The sequence below is a fragment of the Leptinotarsa decemlineata genome, unplaced genomic scaffold (genome assembly GCF_025532065.1).
Source record: "Leptinotarsa decemlineata unplaced genomic scaffold, Ldec_3_MD MMD2_tig00000035_RagTag_RagTag, whole genome shotgun sequence".
Lineage (NCBI taxonomy): Eukaryota > Metazoa > Arthropoda > Insecta > Coleoptera > Chrysomelidae > Leptinotarsa > Leptinotarsa decemlineata.
Window position 1 is genome coordinate 11119521 of NW_027412540.1, and position 17428 is coordinate 11136948.

Sequence of the window (17428 nt, forward strand, 5' to 3'; positions counted from 1 at the left end):
GATAATTATTGAAGTCCGGAAAAATTAAATGTTGTTTTTAATAATAGAAACATATGAAAAAATGAATACAAATTATGAAATTATGTAACAACAAAAATTAATTGGCGCTCCGGGGCGACTTGATTGATTCCAGTGCTTTTTCAGCTGCAGGAAAACCCGGAGAAACCTGCAGCACCACATCATCTGAGGATTTTGGTTTGTCAATGTCCTCTCTTTCATAGAATATAATGTAGGGTGTCTCCAGAGGTATATCCATGATAGTGAAAACTTGTTTTGGCATACCAAATAGGAGATTGTGTGCCTGGACTGTTTTATCAATATTCGTTGATGAATCAACCAATAGAAAAAAAAACTAATCAAAGACTGGAGCAAAAACGCTCTCGAATTCAATAAATTATTCAGTCACCAGAGAGGAATTCTAATTGGTGGACAGCAGAATCGTATTTATGTTCTGGACCCAACCGTCAGCTGTATCAACATATGAATTGAAACATGAAATATTTAAAGACTGTAGAGGGCTGTGAGCTCCAAAGCAGAGTGAAAATCAGGTTATCATTTTATAATGTCTGTCGCCTATCTGCTGAAATTTACTGCGTACTTCAATATGGAAACTCAATTTGAATTGATTTATGAAGTGCCTTATCGGAATCCAGCTTGTTAGAATTCAGAGGAGTTCTGAGAGTTGAATAAATGTATCGCGAAAATGAAGGAAAGTTACTGGGGGATGATATCATCTGCGTTAGTAGGTGATATTGAAGAAAATGAAATTATTGAAGCTCAATTTTCACACTTCGAATTTATTGAATTTTTCAGTTATACAAATGAAAAGTAATATATACGAATTAAGGTAAACCAAACGAGTTCGTGGATTCTGAACTTCGTCATGAAGCTTTCTGTTCAAAATAACTTGGACATCATTCGTGAAAAATTCGGAAACACAAGAAGTCAGTCCTTGGATGGAAGAGTTATGAAAATTACGTCGAGGAATCTGTGAATTTTAGAGTGAGGCTAGTGAAATCAATCAAGAAACTAAGAGCTTATCTTTTCATGAAAGTTTCAAGTATTACTTTAGATTTCAACTGAATCATCATTGAGAATTTCAAAAACTACACCTCAGGATTTGATCTTCACAAACTTTATTTTGAAAAATATATCAACATGTTCCGCTAGCACAGTAGATTTTTCAAGTGATTTATACCTCAAGTTGTTTTTACATTATTATTTATATACTACAGATAACCATAACTGAAACTACCTCAAAAAAATTACCTAAACCTCCACCTAAGGTACCTCTTCCAATATGATAACCTGAAGCATATTACCTCATCAATAATAATTCTTTCTCGGTTTTTAAGGAAACAAGTTCAATAATGGTGATCTATTCAAATCCAGTTGGTCATTCATTAGAATGTTTGAATTTTTAAGTTTATTAATTTCCATTGCTTCCAAATGATTCAGTTTCAAACCTTTATTTTTTATGTGCAAAATTTCGAACTCATCATCAAAGATATGATTTTCTTCTAGAAGATGATTTGAATATGTTGACTTTTTTTCTTTATTTACATAGCTCATATGCTGTTTCTGGATTCGATTCCTGAATGTCCTATATATATATATATATATATATATATATATATATATATATATATATATATATATATATATATATATATATATATATATATATATATATTGATATATTTTTCAAAATAAAGTTTGTGAAGATCAAATCCTGAGGTGTAGTTTTTGAAATTCTCAATGATGATTCAGTTGAAATCTAAAGTAACACTCAAAAAATAGGGGCAAACCGCGGACACGTGTTTCTGGCTATTGGCCTCATCAGCGCGGTGCAGCCAATTGCAAAGAAATAATTTTATCTTCTCCATTTGTTCATACGTTTTCATAAACAATTGGACTATTTCAATATTTTTGAGAAAATTTTTTTTACAACTTTATGAAGAACTGTCCATTATGATTTAGAAAAAAATTCAATAATATTATTTAATTGTTTATAATGGTTTTTATTATATATACACTGTTCAAATTATTAGTTGAAACATTTTTCCTTTTCTAAAATCATAATTAACAGTTCTCTACAAATTAACAAAAAAAATTATTAACAATTTCATTGTTTATAAACTTAACAATTTGTTATAAGCAAATTTTCGACTTAGCTTTCTTGAAAATTATAAAAATTACAAAAACAACTACGAGCATAAAAATACCAAAAAAATGTTTTTCCATTATTTATTCAATTTTAAAAATACACGTTCCTCCATGAAAATCTTACCATCAGTTATCAACCCAAATGATACTATTATTTGGTACTTGCGTTTTTGTACAAAAGTGAAATTTGCAGAGTGTTTCAAAAAAACAATTTTGATAATTCACACGTTCATTTGATATCATTCATGTTGGTAATCGATTTCGTAATATAGCTTTCATAGCCCTCTACTAATTTTCTATATCAGTTATTGTTCACGCACATATAGTTGGATCACCCTGTATATATGGTCTTGGCGTATAGTATATAAAGTCAACCAATTACTGCCGCTGGTTTTTGAGACTGGTTGACTTTAAGAATATCAATCTCATCATTCCGTTGAGACCACACAAAATTTTTTTGTGTGGGATTGAAAAACCGAAGGTGAAAAATATTTGTCCGAGCTGTTCTGGAAGATATTAGGTGTCGACAATTTTTTAACTAAGCAAATGCATGTTCTGTAAGATTCATATTTGTATTCAATGTTTTTCCAAAGTCTAAATATCAACATGAAACAGAGTTATCGAACTAATAAGTTCAAGAATCCGAGAAAGGCGACGGAAACAAAATTACCACTCCAGTATGAAATTCTATCTGTGATTCCCGAGACAGCAATCAAGTTAGCGATGAGAAATGGAGTCTCCAGTCAATTTATTGGCTACCCATCTAGAATCTAATCAAGGGAATTGGGTTAGTGATATGAGATTACTAGGCCTCAGCGAACTCTGAACAACGATGATAAGACGCTTCATTGGATCCCTGACAGTAATCGCGTTACCATTCATTCCGAAACAAAATATAATATTTTTATTTTATTGAATTTTGGTCCATCGATTTCATGGCCGAAACATAAGAAGAATTGTTTAAAAAAAAACAATAAGCATATGAAGCAAAAGTTTGACGCTTCAAGAAAAAAGCAAAAAATATACAGAACATTACAAATTCAGTTTTGGTAACTATCTATGGAGTTGTTTTCAGTATTTTGCTTTGAAAACAAATACTTTCCTTGCAACATACAAAAATATAATAAGTTTTGTGACGTTTTTGTGAAAGTGGCCTGCTTGAAGATTCTTTGAGAGAGATAGCCAACCTGTTTCCTAGTGATATTGTCGAAATTTTCAAGGCCTGCTTCACGGAAAGTTACTTTCAATAGAGAGGAGATTTTTATGAACAATTAGAGGGCATAGCTCAGTGATAGCCAACTTCTTCGTGGAGAAATTTGAGAAGAACGCAATCGACGCTTTCGAGTTCAAACCAGCAATTTGGCTACGATACGTGGATGAAACCTTTGCTATCTGGAGACATGGAAGGGACAGTCTAAACCCATTTCTATACTACATACATTCTCTACACCCTAGCATCAAGTTCACCATGGAAACTGAACAGGAACACCGGATAGCTTTTCCAGATGTATTCGTCGAAAGGCGTGGCAAAAGACTGACACATAAAGTGTACCGAAAACCGACACATACGGACAGATATCTGCATGTACTTTCAAACCACCATCCATGGCAAAAGCGGGGAATTATCGACACACTGACAGAACGTGCCTGTAGAATATGTGAACCGGAACACCTAAAAGAAGAATTGGAGCATCCTCAAGTGGCTTTAAGATCAAATGGATACAGTGTAACCGAAATCAACAAGGCCATGAAACTACCAACAAAGGCCAACAAGTCAAAATAGGGAGGGAACTCAAACGGTTGTACGTGCATTTCTACCGTACACCCCTAGGGTTACAGACAGAATCGAAAAAATCTTAAAGAATCATAACATGAAAACAGTGTTCAAGCCCACCAGGAAAATAAAACAGAGCCTGAGATCTGCAAAAGACAAAAGAGATCCACTATCAGCGGCGGGGGTATATCGTATAACATTCACCTGCGGAAAAGTTTATATCGATACCACCAAGAGATCCATGAATATAAAGCTGCATGAACATCGAAAAAACTGTAGATTAGGTCAAATAAAAAAATCGGCAGTAGCAGAACACACGTTAAGTGTGTTCTGCTACTGCCGATTTTTGAATTTGTGAAAATCAAAAAAAAATCTATTCGATCAGTGGTCACCCCCGTACGAATAACAACTCTCAAACGTCGGGACAAGTACCTTCGAACGTGTGATTCGTGACACGGGTTGGACGATAGGAAGTGAAGATCGGTTCGTCCGGCCTTGCGGCTTGAACCTCCGGTTCACACAGCGGTTGATTGGATAAGTGGAACAAACCACCCACGTCAACTCACCATTTCCTTATAATAATGATAATAATAATAATAATAATAGTATAACTTCATTCACAAAAGTTAAATACAAATACAGATACAAATAAGTTACAACATAGAATGAATGAATAACGTGATTTTAGAATAAGTGCAAAGCACTTGTTTCCCATAAAAATTGATATATATGTATGATTGGTATTATGTACGAAAAAACATATGGATGTAACATTTACAAAAATGAAAAAATACAAAATATTATAAAAATTTATGAAATGTGAAAATTGGAACAATTCAAGAATGCGTCTGTATATAAATAAATAAGTCAAGTATCATAAAGAATACACAATGCAATAATAATAATAGCTTTGTTCACTCAACAGATAGCTGTACAGAATACAAAATATAAATACATTTTAAAATCATTATCAAATGAATAGGACAGTAAAAAAATGATAAGTACCCAAGTTCTTGTTTCGTTATAGCAATAAAACATACATGAAATTAATTTTAAATAGATCTATAAGAATTATAGTGAATTTTCAGTGAAGTTATATAATAAAATAAAATAACAGGTAGGTATATAAATATTATGATAAAATTTAATTATGATAAAATTTCAATATACTAATATGATAAAAAAATGCAATAAGTAAGGAGAATTCCATATGCGATAGATGCGTCAAGCTCAGTCGTTAAAGATGTGTCAAGTCCAGGTAAGTATTTCAAGTCTTAGTTCCGCATTTGTACAAAATATCTCTCACGTTCGAGTATATATACCCCCAGCTTTTTTTTGAACAAATGCTTATTATTGATTTTTTTTTATTGTTTCAGGTACCGAATTGTAAAATTTTAACGAACAAATGAAAAGGCTCATTGAGAAATTGATTTCTTTAGAATGTATGTGTATGGGAGTACATTTCGATTTCGTGTTCTGGCTTAGCTGGTTCTGAATTAGAGAAATGAAATCTGACGTTTCCACACAGGAAATATAGCTGTCCAATATCAAAAAAAACTTGACTATTCATACAGGCTATCGGAAGAAAACCTGAGGGGTTTATTGAGAATTAGCTGAATGAATCTTTTTTGGATTATTTCCAAAGGAGTCAAATATATCCTAGATGCGTTTCCCCAAACCGTAATAGCGTATCTCAAATGACTCTCAACAAGAGAATAGTACAGTTTTTTCAATTCGGTGATGGGCAAACATTTTTAAAGAGTTTTGAATTGATAAATAATTTTACGCAGTTTTTCAACAACAGAATTGATATGGGAGTTCCACCCCAAGTTATTATCGATGTACATGCCTAGATATTCAATACTTCTTACAGATTCGATATATAATGTTTTTTCAGGTAAGTTTACTACAATTTGATAGGAAGGTGCAGCTCCGGATTTATTGCAACTGAAGGTGATGACTTTAGTTTTTTCCGGATTGACAGGTAACAGTTTTTGGCGAAACCAGTCATTTATGAAAACAAAATCTTTTTTCACCATGTTTTTTAATTCGTCCGAAGTATTCGTCTGATAAAATATTGTAGTATCATCGGCGTATCCAATGACTCTTCCTGCACTGTTCAGTTCAAACACATCGTTGAAATAAAGTTTGAAAAGAACAGGACCAAGAACAGTACCTTGAGGTACACCACATTTAATATATTGCAGTTCACGCAGGTCATCACTTATTTTTACTACTCGTTTTCTTTTTTCTAAATAACTACTCAGAATATTGAGACATTTTTTTCGAATTCTTGCCTTTCTAATGTTTGTACTAATACAGAGTGGTCCACAGTATCGAAGGCCTTGCTTAGGTCAACCCATTAGGTCAAGGTGATTGACAATGTTTCATGATGAATTTCATTAGTTCGGACTTCCATTGTCCAATATATAAAATGATTTCAAATCCCTGAATGAACCAATACAAACGAAAAATTAAAAAAAATTGCTGAAAATAACAATTATATCTGGCAAAAAAAACTGAAATTAAATAACAGTGAAATAAAATACAAGTAAAAAAGATCTGTTTAAAATTTGTTTTTCCGTTAATCAGCTGTTGCCCCCATACGAACGACAACTCTCAGAAGTTGAGAAACTTGTGCGAGCTAAGGACTAACGAGTTCTTACCTTTTAACGTGTGATTCCTAACACGGTTGCAGAATCATGCCAGCTTCAACCAGATGAATTCTCTCGAGAAAAATATCTGGTCGAGGCAGGAATCGAACCCACGGTCTTCCGATCATGAGTCGGGCGCACTACCACCGCGGCCAAGTAAAGAATAGAACAATTCAATAAAAAAAATTAAAAAATTAAAACTTAAGAAATTCCAAGCCAAGTTACTTCACGACGTTTCGATTGTTATTATCCACAATCTTCTCCGGGTGATGAGCCAGTCATCACAGTCGTCTCTTCATTTTCAATATTTTATTTTTGATTAAGTTGTTCTATTTTTTACTTGTATTTTATCTCACTGTAGTTTCATTTCATGTATTTGTTATTTTCAGCTATTCTTTTTGATAGGTATTTCATTTGTATTGTTTCTTTCAGGGATTTCAAATCATTTTATATAATATTAGATAATGGAAGTCCAAACTGATGAAATTCAACCCTATCAAATTCTATAACTCGTAATAGCAAGCTTTCATCATAGATTTAGCTCATACGTTTTAATTCGTCATTGTGAAATCTTACTCGAAATGAGTTGCTAAATGTGAACTGCCTATTTTATACGACAGCACATTATTTTTTTTTAAGAAGTTTACCGTCCCATGTTTGTTTTAGAGAGGTTTTAGTGATTTCTTGAAGGTCAAACTTGTTTAAGTATCCATTATTGATCAATTCTCCTAGACAAGGATCCTTCATTCACTGAAAATAATATATTTTCAAGTTATTTTTATTCGACCTTAATATCTTACTTTGTTCATGAACTGAAAGTGGACGACTATTTACGTCTGCACTGTAAATAAGTAAACACGAGGTTAATACCAGAAATTCATAATGTGGCGACGTTCAATAAAAACTGGGAGAAGTTTGAAAGTCAAATAGCTTTATATTACACTAATATGTAGCAGCTTCGTGGAACCCTTGTTTGAATTCTGGTCTTGAGTATGAGAAATTGTTGTGAAATTAAATAGAAAAACAAATATATGAATTATTTCTGAATTCTCTCTAGAGTTCCTCTCATGCAATTTTATAGTATTAATTTTATCCGGCATATCCTTAGGAATAACTCTTATATTGAAAATATCCTGTAATATCTCGCAAGAAATGTCCATTATTCGCTCGAATGATCTACGAGTATCTTCATAATAATTCACAGCCGACTCTGTAAGAAAGTATAAAAGGATCGAACGTGCGTGTTGTTGCCTTTGTAGTGTGTTTTAATTACTGTCCAATAAAAATTTGTTGCTTTTAGTCGGTAGGCTTTCCTTTGCTCGATAACGAATGAGATACTACATCTAACAGTCATAAATTATGTAGGGGCCACTTCAATTATTTATTGTTATTATCATTCGACGTAATCGTTACATCGTTAGTAGGATCATTCAGACGAATTAATGATGAACTAATTCATCAACCGCCATTTGTTGATCGTTGACCAAGGTGATTAATGTAAATATGAATGTCCTATTGGAACATGTTTCCTTGTGAATGTTAATATTCATTTGTCTTGCCTTCACTAAACTCTGTCCATCCAAGCAACGCAGTACTCCACAACATTATCATGCATACTGCCCGTGATCTCCCAAACAAGGCTGCTTGTACAGAGTCGCACTAAGGAACGATCAATTTTGTATTAAAATAATTTTAATGAATCCTTTTATCACTTTAGATCAATTACTCAGATTCTGAAGAACTGCTTCCAGACGAATCATCATTAACATCAATTATGAACGGTTTTTCGTCAACTGAATCATCCATTAGATGGTCTAATCTTAACATTTTCATTTCTGCTTTATCTTTCACATGCCCTACGCAATTATTCTATTTTCCAGCGGTAATAGATGAAACAGGTTCACTAAAAATATTTTCAAGATCACAAAATTGAAAAGTAGTACTTTTTTGGCAACATAGTTTTCATGTCCGCCCAAATAGGCTCTATTCGGTGCAATGTATTTATTATGTTTGGTTTTGTGTTCATCCACTATCCTCAAAAGTTCTACATTTACCATGGTATACTTTTCAAACGCATCCAGTCTTGATTTACAGCTTTTTTGTGGCTACAGTAGAATTTTTTTCAGCTTTTCTGAAATGTTATGGAGCGTTATCTAGAATAATTACACAATTCTCTTCTAGTTTAGGAACTATGTTTATAAACATATTCTAAAAAGATATGCCACTTTTTTCTTCCTGATAGTCACCCGTTTTCGTCGCCGAAAGACAGGATAATCTTTCACAACTTTCAGAACTCAATCTACTATTGGTATTTCGTTTAAAAAAAAAAGATGTTCTTTCCTTATAAAAGCATATAAATCAAAGTCGATGGATGTAGCCGTTACTAGGTGATAGGAGATCATAATGAAAAGAGAAATGAAAATTTCTATGTTTTTACCACTTTTATTTGTAACTAACGTTACTGCAGTTTCGTCCTATATGGACATTCTCAAACTTATACAATAAACTTACAATGATTCACTACATTCGCCAATATATACTATCCCTGTAGGTACTAATAAAAATAGAGGTACTTGACTTGATTGAGTACCTGAATTTACAGTTCACAATGCGGATGTGCCAATTCAAAAACCGGAGAGTAAATTAAATAGATTTGATAATTTAACAGGTTGCATCCGCAATGTTTATGCTTGTGAATTTCCAAGGATTTTAAATAAATGGGTTTGCAACCCTTCCTTGCATAGTGCAGAATTTCCGTATCTTCCGTTTAGATTCGGAAACTTGTGGTTGCATGTTAAGGAATGGTTTGAAAACGTCGAATCATTTTTTCCTAGTCTGAAGGACCTTTCAGACGAATCAGTCGAACCAGATATCCAGTTCAGCGAAAGAATCATTAAGTAACTTGACCAAAGTAGAATTTAACGAAGAGAAAATTCCAACAATATCCAAGTGGCCAAAATATACACCAACAATAATTAATATATATATATATATATATATATATATATATATATATATATATATATATATATATATATATATATATAATAATTGTAATACAAGATAAATGAAGTAATTCAGAACCATCCATTCTCCCCATCAAACAGTAGAGAAACAGGCATAATAAAAACTATACAACAAAAAATAAGAAATAATGATCTTGTTTTCACGAAAGCTGATAAATTGAATGCCATTATTATCCTTGAACGAGAAACATATGTTCAGAAAATTGAGTCAGTCATTCGAGATGAATACCTTACTGTCATCAAGAAAGACCCGACGGTAAATAGTCAAAATGAACTGAAAAATTTCCTCTTAGATACTAAAATCATTCTTACGGAATCAGAGAAACGGAGAATCACCAACATGAACCCCTCTTGCCCTAAACTCTATGACCTGATTAAAACACAAAAAGAGGATAACCCCATAAGACCGGTAATTTCGTATATAAATAGTCCGGTAAGAGAACTAGGAATACGTCTTAACAAGTTGTTCAAAAATATTACCAATTTCGTCCCACCTCACAGCATTAAAAATTCACTGACATCAGTAGAAAACATAATTCAACGCCACATGATTCAATTTTATTTTCATTTGATGTAAAGAGTATGTTCTCCAACATACCGTACAACGAGTGTACACCCCTCATTTTAGACCAAGCCAAAGTGGACCATATCACTTCCTTTGAAGTTTCAACAGCTTTCGATGTGTGCGTGAATCAGAGCTACCAACAGTTCAACAATAAATTTTATAAACAGGATTCAGGTTTACCAATGGACTCACCCGTTAGTCCACTTTTAGCAGACATATTTATGAACAACTTGGAGACCACTGTAGTAAACTCCGACCTGGGTAAAAAACATTCATTTTTGGTACAGATATGTAGACGATATTTTTGCCTGTTTCAGAGGTACTACACGACAACTGAACCAATTTCTACACGACAACTGAACCAATTTATGACATTCATGAACAATTTCAATAGCAACATTCAGTTCACACTCGAAACAGAGATGGAGAAACAGATGAATTTTTTAGACCTGGCCATTACACACAATCAGAATAAATTCGAGTTCAATGTTTTCAGAAAACCGAGCTATACAGACATCACCATCCCAAGCGATTGTTTCCATCCAGACAGTCATAAATTAGCAGCCTACAATTCAATGTAGCACAGAGCATTCTCACTGACTTTGTCTGCAGACAATCTAGCTAGGGAAATTGATACAATTACACAGATAGGTCATAATAATGGTTTCAACGCAGATACTATCCAGAAGTAAGTCAGGAAACAAAGCCGGAAATTCACTTACAGATTAATATATCCTCAGGTCAACCAACCAGAAATAAAGAATTGGATAACGCTAACATATTTTGGAAAAAGAACAGAAATAATCGCAGGTTTCTTCAGAAAAAACAATGTGGTAGTAGCATTCAGACCACATGCCAGGTTATCTCATTTCTTTTTCAATGCCAAAGATAACTTTTTACATATAGTTAGTGGGCATACTTGAAGACTGGCTATAAATCAAATCATCTAAATGAACAGTTCGTTCAAGCCTGAACGAATTGTTCTTTTAGATGATCAATTCGTTCAGGCCTCAACGAATTGTTCTTTTGATGATTTGACCAAAGATAAGGTCGACAAGTTGGAAAAATCTGGAGTTTATAAGCTTAAGTGTCCGGAGTGTAATAGTGTTTATGTGGGACAATGCGGCCGAAATTTCCAAAAACGGTATGCTGAACATGAAAGGTCCTTCAGACTAGGAAAAAATGATACGACATATTCAAACCATTCCTTGGCATGCAACCACAAGTTTCCGAATTTAAACGATACAAAAATTCTGCACTATGCAAGGAAGGGTTGCAAACTCAATTATTTAGACTCCTTGGAAATTCACAAGCATAAACATTGCAGGTGCAACCTGTTAAATGATCAAATTGATTTAATTTACTCTCCGGTTTTTAAATTCGCACATCCGCATTGTGAACTGTAAATTCAGGTACTCAATCAAGTCAAGTACCTCTATTTCTATTAGTACCTACAGGAATGGTATATATTGGGGAATGTAATGAATCATTGTTAGTTTATTGTATAAGTTTGAGAATGTCCATATAGGACGATACTGCACTAACGTTAGTTACAAATAAAAGTGGTAAAAAACATAAAAATTTTCATTTCTCCTTTCATAATAAATCAAAATCGTCTACTTTATAAAAAAATTTGTTTCTTAAGGGATATGGTTTTGGAGCCGAAAAATGCTATTGTTTATATTCTCTCATAACTTCATAGACACTTGAAGGATACACTCCAGACATACTACTTTTCTCATAATTTCATCAACGGACAATGAAGGATCTGCTTCAACTTGATTTTTGTAAATATTATTTTCATCAATACCGAGGTGCAGTTTTTTTGGTCGTTTTTCAAGTGGAGTTCAGGGACACAAATTAGCAGCTTCTTCGGCCGTATCAGCACTTGACATTTAAAACATATTTAACTTCAAAATATATGTACTTACCGACACTATAGCAATACATATATCTGAAACAATTATTTTCACCAGCCAATTGCAGTTGAATCTGATTGGCAAGAATAAGGAGCCTTGTTTATTTCACCCAATAGATGCAAATGTGTGTGGTGTTCATGCTTTGATCAGGCATCAATCATTTTTTGATTGTTTGTTGGATGAATATAGTTCAGATATAATGTACCTACTATATTCCTTGAAGCTCAGCACGACTTTTACATTCGAAGAGATAAGACCTATATGCAAAAGCGTTTTGAATAAAAAAAAATTAGTTTTTTGAAGTACAAAATTAAATATTACGAATAAAATATGTAGATGTGCCAGGGCCGTGAAAAAGCAGAAACCATTAAATCAATCAAAGTAAATAGCGAAGAAGCCCCTCGGTTTCTTCATCAACAAATTGTTTTCAAGTGGCCAATTGACTGAATTCAAACGATTATTTCACTCAATCATCATAAACAAGCTCAAACTATGAAAAACGCAAATGTCCGCCAAGCAAGAGGTGAGAAAACTCTTAACCGGCATTATGAAGGGTGTTTCACAATTGTGTGTTCCATATTGAGTCGGCACCATTGCCAACTCGGATATTATTGATAGGCAAATTAGTAGCGTTTTCAATGACTTCCTCAATGCCTAAAACAAAACAAAAATTGCCAGTGGCTTCTTCAAAATATTTTATAAAATTATATTTTTTTGAATGGCACACCTAATATTTCATCATGCATTCCGATTCGTAATAACATTCTCAAAGACAAGGTCATATCATATTCCTTCCTGAAGTTGAAAATGAGTGATTCATGTGGAAATATTTATTTCGTCCACTAGTACAAAAAATTATTTTGTATTGGCGAATAGAGAGCTATGAAATATCGAGTAAATATCGAATAAATAACACCGCCTTCTTGTTGAACACATATTTGTTCCCTTCTCTTCACACTACGTGTCACTCTCAACACAATTCGGCCATCAATTTTTCTCTAATATACATCCCACAATTTGAAAAATGAGCCTCATCGCTCCATATAATATTTCTATAGAATTTTGGATCTTGTCTGCATTTATTCTCAAACCACCGACAAAACCCTAATCATCTCTCAGGGTCACCAGATTCTAGTGTTTGAACTGGCCCTAATTTATACGGAAAAATGTTATGTTTTTTCAGATGAATCTCTAATGGAATTATTTGGATTCACCTCACCTCACCTTACCTTAATTGCGATGTTTGGCAAAACAGTGTCTTTCGGCAGAAAGATACTTGCCTTATCGGCTCTTCAGTAGCAAATAGGGATAACATTGTCAAGATGGAGAGAAGTAGAAGGCCAAAAACTTTCATTCCCAAAAATCAATTTCTCTTTAAAATATCTTCCTTCAATTTATATTTTAAAGTTGTTTTTCAATCGATGTATTTATTTTTTTATCTTCATTATGGATAGGTATAGTTCTTGATACAATCAGGTATAACTAAAACGTTTTATGGACTTCAGGCGCAAACAACCTTATTTTCTCTCAACGATCAATAACTGGTTAATAATGTATTGGATCGAATCAATTTGTCTGAATGTTTTTACTCTTGATTACTTTGAGTTATAAAAGCAATAAATAAATAAAATGATTTCCATATTATTCGTTATCGAACAAGGAAAAAGTAATATTTCAGAAGTGAAACACCGAATAAAACTCACAAACACGCAATCTTTTTTACAGCTGGCTTTCAATCGAAAGAGATGAAAAATTACTGTTTTGACCCATGTAACTAACTCGATCAAATTCAGTTGTGTGTATATTAATAAATATCAATGAATTACCGTAGGTGTTGCATTCATGTACTGAACCTTGGCGTCAAAGGAGATTATCAGTACACGCTATATGCTGAGCTCTAAATAAGTAAATCGAGTGTTCTATCAACAGTGGCCTTCTATAAGGTGTACAGTTCGAAAGCATTGGAACAAGCGATAATTCAACTAAGAATAAAAAACGATTTTTCAGTAACTTTTTTAGAATCAAATTTTTAAATCAAAAATGGAAATTCGATAAGAATCAAATTTTTAAATCAAAAATGGAAATTCGATAAGAATCAAATTTTAATTTAACTCTACTCCAAATGAAAACTCAATGATAGAAGGATCTGATAAGGCTTGTTAGGCACTGTTTTGAACCTTCAGTGTAGTAATGAATATGCATTGCAAAATATTATAGACGGACAAAAAGATCCATTAAAATAAAATATAAGGAAGACTTAGCACACTTAAAATATGGAAGACCTGAAAAATCAGCAATCGCCCATCATATTTCGCAACAAAACCATTCCATAGACTCCAGTTCATCATTAGTTAGATAATTTAACAACAACAGAGTGTAGAAATAGGTAAACATAATAATATTATGGATAACGATGGTGGACCAATACCTATATATTTTAATTATTAAATTCACCTCACTTTCACATAGGGACATATTGTAAAATTAATTTAAGACTAGTAGATAAGGCAATATTGTGAAATAATTCAAGACACTTAAGATGGAGTTACCTAGAAGAAGTATCTATGCTATAAATTAGGATAACTTCGTAAGTATGTTTAGTTTGATCTTCCTGTTGAAGATAATCACTTGGTGATCGAAACACGTGTCGAGGTGTTGAAATAACGGTTTGGTGTAAACACTTCAGTGATACTGATAAGCCTAGTAAAATTCATGAGAAACTTTGAAATACATACCTCATAAGAAGTGGCGTAGGTCCAGAAACAAGGGACACATGTTCAAAAAAAAGGTGTGTTCATAAACGAGAGGCGTAGGTTCGAAAACAATGGACTCAGATCTAACACAAGGAATATAGGTCCTCAACGGAAAACTAAGGTCCAAAAACAAAAGGCATAGCCTTGTCAACCCGAAAAGATCATAGTTAGGTCAGAAATGCTAATAGTATGGGGATACGTAGATCCCAAAAAAGGGAAAGATAAGCTGAGAATATAGGTCACTTCAGAAATCTACCAGCAAATCAATCAATATTTCAGTGTGTTTAAAAAGGTCCGGAAGCTTGTATCAGTTCATGTAGAATCCAGGAGAAAAAAAATCAATAAGATGAAAATCACCTAGAGTATGAAAGTATAAGAAACCAGCTCCTTTTAGAGAAGAAGAGAGAGTGAGGAAAAGCTTTCGCTTTCGTATTTTTGATCATCCAAAATCACAACTTTTCCGGGGACAGTTTGAATCTTCAATTGATTCAGATGATACAGTATTAAAAAGTTTCGATTTATTTTTTACCCAAACAAAGTGTACGAAACACATACTAGTACTTCATCACAATAACAAGACAGGTATTGTGGTTGTTGAAAATTAGTTCAATGGATTCCTGGAAAGAATTTTTGTAGAGAAAGAGAGTCCCAATTCCTTCAGAAAACTTTATCATCGAGATATGTGGATAGACAATCAGGTGTCTATAGCTGCCAGCCAAAAAATTACAAGTTTTATAGACGGTTCTTTCTCAGCAATGGTGTTCCCTAGATATAATTATTGCTACAAATCTCTCTGATGACACCACACTTGTTCCTTTGGAAATTGAATACAATTCGTTCGTTGTGGAGAAGAGCATAGTTGTGGAAAAGAAAGTGTTTGTCTTTCTACCACTCCATCTTGATTCAAAAGAAAAAGTGGGAATCTTCCAAAGAAAAGAAGAAAGCAATCAATTTTAAAAGTAGTAACTCTATACATGGATGTGTAGATCATGCAAAGAAGTAACTTTCAGACACAAACTGAAAGAAAAACCCCTCCTGAAATAGTTAGTTTCATATAAACATTGAAATAAACGAGAGAAAAATTCATTCGAAACAAATCTGTTCTGTTTCTGTTCTGTTCTGTTTTTCCGTTAACCAGCTGCCGCACCCCTACGAACGACAACCCTCAGAAGTCGAAACTTGTGCAAGCTAAGAACTAACGAGGTGTTACCTTTTAACGTATGACTCCTAACACGGGTTGGACGATAGCAAGTTGAAATCGATCGTTCAGCCTGGGGCTTGAACCACCGAAGAACACAGTGGTCGATTTGAGTGGGAAAACAAAACACCCACGTCGAACCGACCGGCTACCGTTTGACCATATTCTAATATGAACAATGAATTATACAAAAAACACTTTCATCTACTAAGTTTGTATTCCAAACATCCGTTATGGAATTATATCAGATATTATCTACTTCATTCATATACTAAATAGATGGTAATATTTCACTTACATGGAACACTGTCATCCTCACAGGTAGACATCGATGTTTTGCCATAAGACACTTGCCTTAGGGCTCTTCAGTACCATTCTGAATAATATTATAAAGGAAAACTACACAATTCATTCATAAATTACGTTTTTTTTATGCCAAGGAATAAGTTCCATCTACTTCTGTCATCGATGACATCGTATTAACATTTGTTCATTAATTTTATGAAATCCAACTTTTTGTTTTGTATTGAGATGGAGTAGTAAAAAATCAAAAACTTTCTTTCCCAAAAATTAATCACTCCTAAAAATATAATCCTTTCAATATAAACAAGATTCCTTCTGGCTGGGATTTAATATCAAATCAAATATATCAAATCACTGTTGATGAAGCTACTGTGTTAGCGAAACATGTCGTGATATATTTTTCGAATGAAGTTTGAGGAGATCCAATCGTGAGGTGTAGTTCATGAAATCACTATTGATCTTCATCAAGTAACGGCCGAATCAATCAGAAAAAAAAGAAATATTTGGAAATGATCACTGTATAAGAAAATCAAAACTCATCTTACCAGCTAATCGACCGTAGCGTTGGAACATTCTCTCGACATCAGTTTTGGAGCACTGGAATGTGTTCAGATTCCCGACGAATACCCTCGAATTCACCGCTTGGGGGTCTTGTGAATTTGTTTGGTTTCCTACTTTGCTCATCTTCATTTTGGCCGACTGCCTGGAAAGAGAACAGAAGTTAATTAATGCTTTTCAATTTTTTCACTTCTGAACTTCTCAAATAAAAATTAATTACGGATGGTTGGTAGTCAGATCTTTTGTTCGCCTCTTCATCAAATGTTCATGAAGATAGATTTGCTATTCGCGAGGTTGCATAAAAAATATAAGTAGCTTGCGAGGGATGGATGATGGAGGCTATTGAAAAGACTTTAAATAGCGAGTCATGAAATATCGCTGTGGAAAGCTTTTATTATTCAAATGGTATACAGAACAAATTTCTGGTGAACACATGGGTTGGATACAAGAGTAACCCCTTTCGTGTACGATTAAAATGTGAATAATAATGAAAATTTATCAATTTACCCAAA

At 33.4% G+C, this 17428-nt stretch overlaps 1 protein-coding gene across 1 annotated transcript in view; it reads right to left on the minus strand.

Annotated features, from left to right (window-relative positions):
- LOC111509913 (heterogeneous nuclear ribonucleoprotein C) overlaps nt 1–17428 on the minus strand; it is a 650389-nt gene that overhangs the window by 382452 nt on the left and 250509 nt on the right. Inside the window, 1 exon segment of the mRNA XM_074171869.1 lies at nt 16904–17061. Within this exon segment, the coding sequence (XP_074027970.1) occupies nt 16904–17061 (158 nt within the window).